At 40.3% G+C, this 13,604-nt stretch overlaps 1 protein-coding gene across 3 annotated transcripts in view; it reads left to right on the top strand.

Annotated features, from left to right (window-relative positions):
- The window catches only part of LOC127840048 (low-density lipoprotein receptor-related protein 4-like), a 212,388-nt gene that overhangs the window by 27,308 nt on the left and 171,476 nt on the right, over nucleotides 1–13,604 (top strand). Inside the window, exons 18-19 of one of the 3 annotated variants that reach the window (XM_052368439.1) lie at nucleotides 7,714–7,747; nucleotides 8,603–8,732. In XM_052368439.1, coding sequence (XP_052224399.1) covers nucleotides 7,714–7,746 — 33 coding nt within the window. In that variant the 3' untranslated portion in view covers nucleotide 7,747; nucleotides 8,603–8,732. Of the gene's footprint in view, nucleotides 1–7,713; nucleotides 7,748–8,602; nucleotides 9,204–13,604 lie in introns of those variants that run through there. The other 2 variants (XM_052368438.1, XM_052368437.1) reach the window with 2 other exon arrangements.

Below are 13,604 nucleotides of genomic sequence, written 5' to 3'. Positions count from 1 at the left end.
ATTGTCCATATTTGTGCTTACAATCCAGTCAGTGTTTTACTTACTGCAATTTAAAATGAGTATCAACCCAAAACTACGGAATCCGGATAGTGCCATCTTTAATCTCACCCTTCTTTCATCAAGGGCGACACACGAAAAACGAAGCGATACACGATATTTTACGCGACAGTCGCGGCGACGCACGATATTTTGCGCGACCGTCGCGGCGACGCACGATATTTTGCGCGTTACACGAAGCGACGCGCGAGAATGTACCACGAAATAGCGCCCTTGTGTAGGTAGCCCAAAAGGAGATTATCGTGTTAAATGTAGCGTGCGTCGCCGCGACTGTCGCGCAAAATATCGTGCGTCGCCGCGACTGTCGCGTAACATATCGTGTTTCGCTTCGTATGTCGTGTCTCGCGTTCAAAGGGCGACGCACGAAACACGAAGCGACGCACGATATTTTGCGCGACAGTCGCGGCGACGCACGATATTTTATTATTCAAATGTCGCCCATATTATGCGAATCTCGTGTATCGCGGTCTAATTTCAGACCGCGACACACGACGCACGGAGCGATACTCGATATTTTGCGCGACAGTCGCGGCGACGCGCGATATTTGAACTGTTCAAATATCGCTGTAATAATATCGTCTGTCGACTGTCGCGTTTTCAAAAAATTAGTCGCTCTTTTATATGCGATATCTCGCCCTTTGAACACGACCGTCGCATATTAAAGGGCGACGGTCGCGTTCATAAAGGGCGACGGTCGCGTTCGTAAAGTGCGACGGTTGTGATAATACCGGGCGCAACCCTGTTAATTGGTAGATAAAACTTTGGTTTAGAAATCTTACATCGACGGAAAAAAATTATTTTGTTGAGTTCATTTTAAAAATAAATACATACCTGTTATCTCTAGCTAATCCCTTTCCAGGGAGTTAATTATCCGGAAAACTTAAAGCGCTGGGAATCATCCACCTCTAATAAAGAAAACCAAGTCAGGTTAAACATAGTACAAGGTAACCTAACCGGAAATCAAGAACAACAACTCATCTTTCCTTTCCGGACAACCACGAGTGCACGCCTATTTTGGCTCAGGACTTTTTCGTTCTTTTAATCGTGTTTATTGTCGGAGTTTGAAGGATAAATTGTATTTATCTTTTCTGTATATTATTCGGTTTACTTTTTTATACTTTTTATTGCAGTTATTGTTATAATTCTGCTTTTGCTGGGTATCCTTGTTTATAGTGCTCATGTACATGAGCACATGCATCACGAGGTTTTCGTTCCATTTCCTTCTATATGTAATCCACGAGGACTTCGTGCCTTTTTCCTCAATTAATAATTGAGGGCATTTGTACAGCGTTTGTTTATTTACGTTGTGGTTTAAATTTAACAATTGGTTTTGTCTGTTGTAGGATCTTTCTGTTTCATTTATTTTTAGAAATGAACTTACAAAAGAGAGGTTCGTGTGGTCACGTCAATGCAAGGTGGGATTCTCACGACACTTGCCTGGCATGTACCGGTTGTACTCTGCTAAAAAATGTGCGGTGTGCGATTTATGGTCTTACGACACATGGAAACAAGCTGGTCGCCGTCGGACGTCGATCAGCCGCAAACGCCACGAACCTCTAACGGACGTTGATGATCAGGTGACTTCACTGGTCACGGATGACCAGCTGACATTTCAGTCACCGGATACCGGGCACGATGGTGGTGTTGTCTGTCGGTCGTCATCTGACCGTATGACTCCCACCATACATACCGGCGACATTGATTGTGGACCTTAGGATCAATCAATGTCTGACCAAATGGCAGCCGCCATTCTACGGTCTTTGGCCGGTTACGTAACCGGTCATGATATGACCGGCCGGTCACTGGTCACCGGTCCGGTCATGATATGACCGACCGGTTACCGGTCCGGTCATGATATGACCGGCCGGTCAACGGTCCGGTCCGGTCACCTTCACCGGTCCGGTCCGGTCACCTTCACCGGTCCGGTCCGGTCACCGGTCAACAGTCAGAAGAAGGCATCGATCTTCATCATCGGATGACTCTTCTTCCTACTCGTAATCGACGAATGAATCTTCGTCATCAAGGAGTAGACATCGGACACGCTCATCTTCGTCGAGCGATTCTCATCGCCGCTACGCGCGTAAGCGATCACGTCGTCGTTCACGGAGACGCTATTCCAGAAAATCCCGGTCTCATCGCAGCCGATCTACATCTCGACATCGCAGCCGATCCAGTTCGCGACATCGCAGGAAACGAGGACGTCGACAAACCTCACGTAGACATCGTACCTACCATTCAGATAGTCGATCACCGTCTTATTCCTGTATGGAATCACATGTTTCCTCACCACATGTGTCGTCTCCCATGTTGACAGCCACACATGTTGGAACTTCAGGAGCGCAGCTAACAACTAACAACTGCTACATTATCAGCACCACGGGTGTCTTCGACCGTATCTAATCGTGTACCCCCTAATGCTACCCATTCGAATCCTGATGTTCTATGGGTACAGAATGCGTCTGGTCATTTTGTACCGGTCAATACTGATAAGCATTATCATATTGTTGACGTCGTGGATGGTAATTCATCTTTACCAGACAATCTGGCACAGGATAGTTTCATTCCTGTTCCTGCTGTTTCTCTACACACCTCTGTTCCTGTAGAGAGTGAAGCTGAATCGGATGCGGACATTGATTCGGATAAATTTTTGGCTTCCAGTAATCAAATTTACGAGCTGATATTCCAGACTCTGGGTGAAGAGTTGTGTCCATGACCTGTGGGCGACTTCTTCTCGATCTCGATCACTGAACAACTCGTTCGTACATTTGATCCCACAATGGTTACTAAGGCGCGTTACCGCTTTGATACACGCCTTCCGATTGGTACTACTGTCTTATCTGTTTTTCATTCGTTGGAATCAGTGAATAAAACGATTCCTAAACGAGGAGATATGTGGAAAGTACCGAAGGCTTTTGCGGAGTCTAAACTTCAGGAACGTAACTACAAACCACCAGTACCCGATCCGACTTCTTTCCCGGAAGAACTTCGGGATTTATTGATCCACATATCACGAACAGCATTATCCCTTTCACATTATGCTGCTTCTTCAATGTCTGAGATGTTAATGATTCGTAGAGATCTTATCCTTTCATCTTTACCTAAAGATTTTCTCTTAGAACCAGAAATGAACTCGCTCAGAACGGCTCCTCTCACATCAGGTTTCCTTTTTGGTGGAAGGATACAAGAAGCGATCACAGCTGACAAGGATGACCAACTTCATGCTTCTTTAGCTAGAAACAATTCTGGACAACGCCAAGGAGCCTTTAAGCAGCCTTCTTCTAGGCCACCAGCAGTACCAGCACCCAAGAAGGCTAAGAGAAACAATCTTCTGTCTAAAAGACCTGCTGTTAATCCACGGTCGGATCCTAACAGGCCTTCTTCCTATAACAGACCTTTTTCTAAGAAGTTTTCTGGTCGAGATTCTGGGAAAACGAACAAACTCAAGCCGGATCAGAGGAATTTCAAACCTTCTGCTGGCAAGGGCGTACCTCCTCCTTATCAGCCCTAGGTCCCTACCCTTTCTACCTCCACAACCTCCGATGCCGAAAACACCAGTCGGGGCCAGACTTTTCCACTTTTCAAACCTATGGCTTCAAATTACTTCGGACGCATGGGTTCATTCTCTGGTTACAAAAGGCCTGACTTTTCAATTCGAAAAAAGGCCTTCACTTTCTCGCGTTCTGATAGAATTGGTATCTCAGCATCCACATATTCCACAGTCCATGCCCGGGCTATTGGAAAAACAGGCGGTAGAAAGGGTTCAAGATCCTTATTCTCCAGGATTCTACAGTCGTCTTTCTTGTCCAAAAGAAAAATGGTTCCTGGAGACCAGTAATAGATTTAAAAGTGTTCAACATGTACCTTCTCAAACCATCTTTCAAAATGGAGACTCCTTCCTTCATACGGAACTCCATCAAACCCCTGCACTGGGGGTGTCTTTGGATCTGGAAGATGCGTACTTCCATGTTCCTATACATCCAAACTTCCGGAAGTACCTTCGATTCGCCTTTCATGACCAAGTCTACCAGTTCCTGGCCATGCCATTTGGTTTGGCGACCGCCCCACGTGTTATTACCAAACTAATGGCTGCAGTCGTAGCTCACCTCCGAGTTCACGAGATTGTTCTTCAGTATTTCGACGACTGGCTCTTACACCAGCTCGATCGTCATTTACTTCTGACCAACCTAGAATTTTCTTGGAAGGAACTCCTCTCTTAAGGACTCCTCAATGCAGACAAATCAGACCTCATTCCTTCTCAGGACTTCACTTTCGTGGGAATGAATTTCTTGACACACATCAATCGGGTCAGAGTGTCATGTCAACGTATATCAGACCTTCTGGTAAAGGTCAACTGGGTTTTGTCCCAATCTCATATAACAGCTCAAGAGTTCCTCTCTCTCAACGGTATCCTGAGCTCAGTAGCAGACTTTGTGCAGTTGGGACGTCTATTCCTACGTCCTCTTCAGCATTATCTCTCAGCTTGTTGGAAATGGTCTCCGGGCATTCTGTTAAAACAGATTCCAATCCATCCTTCCCTATTGTCTCATCTTCAGTGGCGACTAGACGGGGAGACTCTTAGCAGGAGTACCACTTCTTCTTCAGCAACCGTCATTACATCTAATCACGGATGCAAGCAAGGAAGGATGGGGTGCTCACCTGGAACCTCTCAGTCCATTAGTTTCAGGGTTGTGGTCTCATCAGGAATCTCATCTTCATATCAACAATCTAGAAATGCGAGCAGTATTTCTAGCTGTATCTCATTTCCAGTCGCATCTTCGAGACTCTTGTGTGATGGTGTCAACAGACAAAACATCGGTGGTGGCTTACATCCAGGCACAGGGAGGAACACACTCTCAATCCCTGTATCTGGAAACCAGGAAATTACTTGTTTGTTGCAAAACACTCAACATTTATATTCTGGCCGCATACATACCAGGTCGCCTCAACGCCCTGGCGAATGGGTTGTCTCGCAAACACCAGATACTTCCATCGAAATGGACACTTCATCAAGAAGTGACCAACCAGATCTTTTTCAAGTTGGGTTATCCCCTGGTCGATCTATTTGCGACCAGACATAACTACAAACTACCTCTGTATGTGAGTCCAGTTTACGATCCAGCAGCGTGGGCAATAGACGCGCTTTCGTTCGCTTGGGACCAACTGGAAGCTTACGCCTATCCCCCACCCATTCTAATTCCCCAAATATTGGCGAAAATCAGGGTGAGCTCATGCCGGATACTCCTGATTGCCCCTTGGTGGCCCAGGAGATCTTGGTTCAACGATTTTCTCAGTCTCCTGTACGATTATCCCAGGAAACTTCTCCACAGGTCAGATCTTCTATCTCAAAGCGGCAGACTACATGCGGATCCAGTAATTTTCCACTTACACGTCTGGCCGTTATCAGGCAATCTCTGCAGAGGAAACGTTTTTCTGTCAGGGCTTCAACCCTCGTTGCTTCTGCAAGGAGAAAATCCACCAGAGCAGTATATGATGCTCGCTGGAAACTCTTCTCTAACTGGTGTATTCGAGGGAAAATTGATCCCCTCAATCCCTCTGCTAGACGCATAGCGGATTTTCTCATCTATCTTTTTGATGATAAGAAACTTTCTCTTAGCTCTATCACAGGATACAGATCTATGATTTCGCATACATTGGCTTTGACTGAGTCATCACAAATCTGTGCTGATCCAGCGATTTCGGAACTGATTAGAGCTATGGAACTTAAACGTCCTGTATCTCGTACACTGGCTCCTAAATGGGATTTAGCTTTTGTGCTTTGTTCGCTTACTAAGGCTCCCTATGAACTTCTTGATCAGGCTTCTTTTCAGTTCCTAACCTGGAAGACCGTTTTCTTCTTACTATGGCTTCATCCAAACGGAGAAGTGAAAATCATGCTCTTTCTATAGGAGATAACCATCTTCGTTTTGATGCTGTCGATGGATCTGTTACATTATTATGTCAGCCAGGATTTCTTGCTAAAAATCAACTTCCCTCTATGGCTTCCAAAAGCTTTAAAGTTCCAAGTCGTTCTAGAATTTGTGGTAAGGGCTTTGAAGTTCTACCTTAAGATAGTAAAGTTTATTCGAGGTTCTCGTAAAAGACTTTTCATTCCATTAAAAGGGGGGGGGCGATGTGTCTGCGGCTTCTATTTCCCGTTGGATAGCCTCGACAATTAAGAAGGCTTATTCTTCTCTTTCATCCAGTGATTCATCCCTGTTTAAGATAAGACCGCATGAATTAAGAGCTCTTTCGGCTTCGTTGGCTTATATTATTTATACCCCACTGTCTGAAGTGCTTCAAGCTGTTTTCTGGAGGAATCCTACCACCTTCTCCTCTTTTTATCTTCGTTCTCTTGAGTGCCAACAAGACAATTTGTGTATGTTGGGTCCTCTTGTTGTGGCTCAAACTGTAATTTCTTCTATGGCGTTAGTACTCTAGGCCATCCGAGAATTAAGTACGTACAATATGGTACTAACGAAGATAATATGAGGACATGATCTACTATCTCTGGCTGAAAACCCGTAATATGGGTTCTGCTGTGATGGGAAAAAATATGCGAACCTTCCCGCCGCAGCTGCAAAATCATCTAGAGGTAACAGGTATGTATTTATGATATTAAAACAAATTTTTAAAGTAAAATTCATTTAAATTATTAAATACTTACCTGTTATCGGTAAGTCCCACCTCCCACCCCGCTCATCGACATTTTATGTTTTTGTAAAGGAAAGATGAGTTGTTGTTCTTGATTTCCGGTTAGGTTACATTGTACTATGTTTAACCTGACTTGGTTTTCTTTATTAGAGGTGGATGATTCCCAGCGCTTAAAGTTTTCCGGATAAGTAAATCCCTGGAAAGGGATTAGCTAGAGATAACAGGTAAGTATTTAATAATTAAAATGAATTTTACTTTAAAAATTTGTTTTCATGGCATTTGTAAATAATCACGGTATTGTACATCATTCGTACATTCCTATTGATATGACTGGTTTGGGTTTGGAATGTACAAATAACTCGTGTAACAAAATAATTAACAAACAAATTGTGTTTTTCTCAAAGTTTAATTTATTTTAAACCACAGAACGAGCCCATATGGATTTATTTAACGAACCGTTATTTGAGAAAAGTTCATTAACATCAAACAAGTTAATTATTTGGATAAAAAAACAGGAAAACGATACTTTATTTATTTTTATGTTTACGAATGTTTGCTCAGATTTTTTGTAATAAAATTAGTTTAAATATATGAAAAAAAACATTCTGATGTTTAAACTGTTCTTCCACATCAAACAATTAAAATAAATTATCTCAAAAATGCATCGTGCTATCGATGCAAGTTCATCAAAATAAGCTGTGCAGTTTATTTTGTCATGGTGACGGATATTAACACATTTATGCCTAGCGTCTAGAAAAAAAGGCCTTGGCAAACAGCGTAGACCCAGATGAGACGCCGCATGATGCGGCGTCTCATCAGGATCTGCGCTGTTTGCTTCAAGGAATTTCTGTAAGAAATATTCTAAAAATAGAAATAAATATACCAGACATCCTTAATAATGGAAATGAATGGATCCAATTAAGAAGGATGGGAGAGTCCACTCGCCATAAATAGGTTAAACCGTCCCACACTAAGTACAGACTGCCCCTGTTGAATCTATTTCAGATGCCTGGTTACAATACAATTCAGCACATCTAAGGTAAGTTGTCTATGCACGAAGTAGGCACAAATATGGACTAAAGGAGAAAATGTCATATAAAAGCATGGGTATGTTATCTGACCGAGCCCATCCCCTCCCCCTCCCACCCCTCACCCCCCCCCCCCCCCCAATCGCCTCCTCAGTCCATTCACCCACCTTCTCCCATCCACAACAATGTCCTATAATCGCATGGTGTAGGCTTCTGCTATGCATTTCAACGAGAACCCATCCAGATATTATCTCTTAAGTTTGAATGGGAGTGTTCGAATATTGTGTTGTTGTTTTTTCAAGTTTAATAAAATTATTCAATTCCATGCAATAGTCTTACGAATATAGACATGACAATAAGAATTAAGAGTTAAGTAACAAGAACATATATTTGCCAAACGATGAGTTTAACCCATTTTTGCCTAGCGTCTAGAAAAAAGGCCATGGCAAAGAGCGCAGACCCAGATGAGACGCCGCATCATGCGGCGTCTCATCTGTGTCTACGCTGTTTGCTTAAGGGAATTTCTGTAAGAAATATTCTAAATATAGAAATAAATACACTAGACATCGCTAATGTTGGATATAAATTGATCCAATTTAGAAGAATGGGAGGTTCCACTAGGCATAAATGGGTTAACTCGACTTTTCGGCTCGTCACATCTGTACACAATTGTCAAAATCGACATCAATTGTCCACATCTACAACAATTGTCAAGTCTTCAACAATTGTCCACATGTACAACCATAATCACATCTACAATCATCGTTACATCTCTAACACATCTACTTCAATTCGCATTATTATGACAAAAAATGATTAAAAAATATTAAATAGTCTGGCAGATTGATCTTTGTGTTAATTTTCAGCTGGATTATCCATGTGAAAGCCTATTACGCCACAGGAATGACGTCATCAACTATCACGAGATGTCGCTCATTTCGATGGATTCAGCCTTCAATGAAATGGGGGAATGTGACCTATACTCGTCAATAGTTGATCTATCGCCATAAAAGGCTTTTTAACCGATGTATGCCTAGTGGACTCTCCCATCTTTTATTTCCAAAATAAGGGATGTCTAGTATATTTATTTCTATATTTAGAATATTTCTTACAGAAATTCCTTTAAGCAAACAGCGCAGACCCTGATGAGACGTCGCATCATGCGGCGTCTCATTTTGGTCTACGCTGTTTGCCAAGGCCTTTTTCTAGACGCTAGGCATACATGGGTTAGGCTACTTGCAAAGAAATGTTATTTTCAAAACAGCAAAATGATTTATCTATTTATTGAAATTCTTAATTGCTCATTTGTTCCATGGATATTTTAGAGTATGGTAATCTATATAAATTCAATCAATATTTTTACACATAGAGTTCTATTTATTTAATATATTAAGATGTTTGTTTTTGTGCGTTTAACGGTTATAGTTCACTGTTATGTTGGTGTCTGAAATTAAATGCGTGTTTTGATTTGGGATTTTTATCTTTCATTTGTTCGCCAATTGAGTTACATATCGCTATTCAAAGTCCGTCTGGCATTCCGCTTCCCCGGGTCCGCTTCTTTACTATATGATGACATCTCTAAGAGATCACGTCCATACGACATTTTAATAACTCATCAAATCGTCAACTTCAAACGCTTTTGGTTTACTTTTTTATACATCGGTAAGGATAAAAGCCAAACGCCTTTCCATACCAAGAAGAATTATTGGTTGAAAACGGAAACCTGCGATTTTAGTGAAAGATCAACTGAATCTGACCTCTCACGGTATTTGTCAGCTTCTATCGGCCAGAAATCGTTTATCAAAACATAGGTTTTGTTTTTTATGACGTTTCTAAATTATATGAAATCCAAAGACGTGTGCTGAACAAATTCGATAAATCTGTTAAACGGAAAGTAATAATACTTGTGTATCAGTTTCCGCACTTAATAAGTCGCGATGCCTTTGCCTCATCTTCATAGACATGTTTTGGGCAATACTACTTCGTTTGGGAACAACCCTAATAAGTTAATGTATTGTCGAGGCCTGTGAATATTGTCAATCCAGTAATTTAACCCATTTATGCCCAGCGTCTAGAAAAAAGGCATTGGCAAACAGCGAAGACCCAGATGAGACGCCGCATGATGCGGCGTCTCATCAGGGTCTGCGCTGTTTGCTAAAAGGAATTTCTGTAAGAAATCTACTAAATATAGAAATAGATATTCTAGACAACCATAATTTTGGAAATAAATGTATCCAATTTAGAAGGATGGAAGAGTCCACTAGGCATAAATGGGTTAAGCCGTATTCAGGTACTCAGCCCATCAGGTTATATCATACCTCCTCCTAAGTTTGTGATAATGAAACAAGTTCAGTTGATATTAGCGTGGTCCCAGTACACCAGTTTTTTTAACACATTTATGCCTGGTGGACTCTCCCAGTCTTCTAAATTTGATCAATTTATTTCCAAAATTAGGGATGTCTAGTATATTTATTTCAATATTTAGAATATTTCTTTCAGAAATTCCTTTAAGCAAACAGCGCAGACCCTGATGAGACGCCGCATCATGTGGCGTCTCAAATGGGTCTACGCTGTTTGCAAAGGCCTTTTTATAGACGCTATGCACAAATGGGTTAAAACCGTTGGTTATAGTGAGCATGGTTTACAATTTGGAGACCATTTCCTCACTCCAATAATATATTTGGGCCGTGCTCTGTGAAAAAGGGGTTTAAAACATGCATGTAAAGTGTCGTCCCAGATTAGCCTGTGTAGTCTGCACAGGCTTATCAGAGACGATACTTTACGCACATGCATTAGACCCCCTTTTCACAGAGCGCGGCTCATTTTGCTTTAATGTGTATTTTGTACAGAACCACTCGTTATAAGACCAGCGTTTACTCATAATGCTGATTTGGGACTGTAATATATTGACACAGGCTTATCAAATCTCTATTTCTTTGAAACTACAATAGTTATCAAAAATGTTAGGACAAAGCCAACTTTCCACGGACAGACGAACAGTGTGACTAGTTCTAGTATATGAACTCCTCCGAGGATAAACAAAAAGTCTCGTCAAATTTAATTTCAGTTATATCAAATAACTTCATTATTGCAACCAATCTTCTGGAATTTCAACTCAATATTCATGTTTGTGAATCTCAAAAATTACTTTCATATCGTATTCTCTAAACTTGACAATATTTAAGGCAATTATTGAGATTGTCCGCGGATACTATAAAGGACACGTGATTGCAAATGTATGTGACCTGTATGTGTGTCAAACTAGTGTTCTAATTCTGTTATTTAACTAAACAATGATTGTTATTAGCCGAGTTTGATAATGACATTTGACAATCTGATAACACTCGTTCTGTTTAAATATTAATTATTATTTTGGTTAACTTATATCTTAATGGGTCGCTTTTTCGTTACAATATACTAATCTATTGTCTTAACGAAGGGCTTACAAAACGTGGTCATCTATTTTCACGTATTTGGTTGACTGTTATATTGATATCATGACTATATAAATAATGCTGTAAGCTTTAAATGTAACGTATTTTACATTACATGTATGTCAAATAATATTTTTTCTTGTGCGTGTACAAAATCCTTTTTGTTCTTTATAAGGTTTTCAATTTTTGATATCCATTTCAACTATTACCGAGCTACTTTTCAAATTATCCCCATATTTGATTGAAAAAGGTAAGACTATGACCTTTTGTGGAAACATCTGAAATAAACTGTAGATCTATGCGTTGTTTCTCGAAATATTAACATTGGAAAAAGAAACTACAAACCAGTGTTTAGATGCTTCCATGATGCCATTTTTAGCATGAAAACAACATCATTAAAGAGGTTAGGCTAGAAAACACTATGAAAATGTAGTGCAAAGAAAATGTTTGTTATCGTATTGCTTACGTTTATACGTTCAATTTGTTATCTAAACACGTTTAAACTGTAGTTAAATATAAGCATACTGCAATTAAAAACAAACTAGGTTCTTATTATCAAAATGAAAGCCTTTCTCTCAGAATGTAACCATTCCCTCTAGACTTTCGGTTTGTGCATATATAACTCGTTCTGGCGTGTCAACCTCCGCGCAGAGATTTGACTAGTACCAGCATAGCTGGATCAAATCCCCAACTTCATTACCAACCACTTGATGATAGCCTACCCATAATAGTGGGTGTCCCTAAAAGGTAGAATGAAAACCCTGCATATATTCGTCTACTGCCGTTTGCATATTTTTGCAACTGACTTTTGTCATTCTTAAACGTACTACTGACGTTTGCCATATTTGTTTTCACTCTTTAAACGTTTATTTATTATCCGCTAGATATTTCTGTTTGTTTATGCATAGACATATGTAATATATGTTCGTCTTGTAAAGTATAGACAGTTCTGTGATCGTTTATTTTCTAGAACACTGATTCTTTGTAATTGTACTACTGACGTTTGCTTCTTAAATGGAAATTTGTGTCGACGTGTTCTCGAAAAAAAGAGCAACACAAAAAACGCCTGATATACCGATCGAAAGCTATATGCATGCCATATTGCCTGCACTAGGTCGTATGAAAGTCAGCAAAGATATTGGAAAAATACCTACCTTGCGAGGCTGTTTTCAGTCATAAAATGACTACTGACGTTGACTTTTGTGGTCACGTGACCGTTTTTGATCATTCCCAGTGCTTACCACGTGGTACGATAATTTTACCGTTGTTAATTATACTTTTTTATGCCCCCGAAGGCGGGCAAATAGTGATCGGACTGTCCGTCCGTCTGTCCGTCCGGCCGCCCGTCTGTCCGTCACACTTTGCGTTTAGGTTTCGAAAAATGCTCATAACTTCTATGTCGCTTCAGATAGCAATTTCATATTTGTCGTGCATGTGTATATGGACAAGACCTTTCCATACGTACACAAATTTTGACCCTTGTGACCTTGACCTTAAACTTAGGGTCCGCGTTTAGGTATCAAAATCTGCGTTAAGGTTTCGAAAAAAGCTCATAACTTCTATCAAGCGTTTATAGGGGGCATAAGTCATACTATGGTGGCAGCTCTTGTTTTTATTTTAGGTAATTTAATTTAACTTATACCCTTTTTTCAAAACATACAAGAAAATGATACTACTTTTTTTTACAATATAATAGTTGTATGTGAAAGCAAGGAACGACAACTCTGCGTGGAGATTGCTGGCGTGTTGGCTGATTTGAAGGTCGCCAACACGATAAAAAGTTTGCAAATCTACATGTCTTACTTTAATGTAAGGGGCATCCGTTGCTATTGAAGGTCAAAATACAGCACTTAATGTCAGTCTTGTAGATATGTGTCAAGCAGTGAACATGATAATGTATTGCCGTCAGTTATAGCTCTAGTATATTCACTAAAGGCAAAACAGTGAAACAAATGCTGTTCAAAGTTTAAGGAATACCATTTTTATAAATAATGTTTCATCTTTGCGTGTAAAAGATCGTATGGCAGTTATTTAGGTTTATATAAAAATTGTATTGTTTTAATTTGTGGTTATAGTCAGATTAAATTAGATCACTGGCTCAGGGCACTATTTTGTAAAGGCGCCTCTTTTCGCACGTATGAGGACAGACGTTTGAAAAACGACGTAATCTTAACATTCTTTAAAATGACTTCTTGAATTTTATTATTGTACTTCTTTTTATTATTGCTATACATTTCAATTATGCAGTCTGTGCAGTCCACACATGCAAGTCAGGGTGGACATTTTCCGCCAAAATTTGATTTTCGTTTAGAAGAAATTTCCGTTCAGCAAAAAATTCCACAAAAGAGGAAAGTACCGTCCCAGTATTCTCAGAAAGAGACTCATAATAGACATTTAATACCAAATTGTGCGATATATTAAAAGCTGCTTTAGT

This window comes from Dreissena polymorpha, chromosome 7 (assembly GCF_020536995.1).
Source record: "Dreissena polymorpha isolate Duluth1 chromosome 7, UMN_Dpol_1.0, whole genome shotgun sequence".
Taxonomy (NCBI): Eukaryota; Metazoa; Mollusca; class Bivalvia; order Myida; family Dreissenidae; genus Dreissena; species Dreissena polymorpha.
The sequence above is the reverse complement of the archived record's forward strand: the minus strand, read 5'-3'. Positions and strand labels throughout refer to the sequence as shown.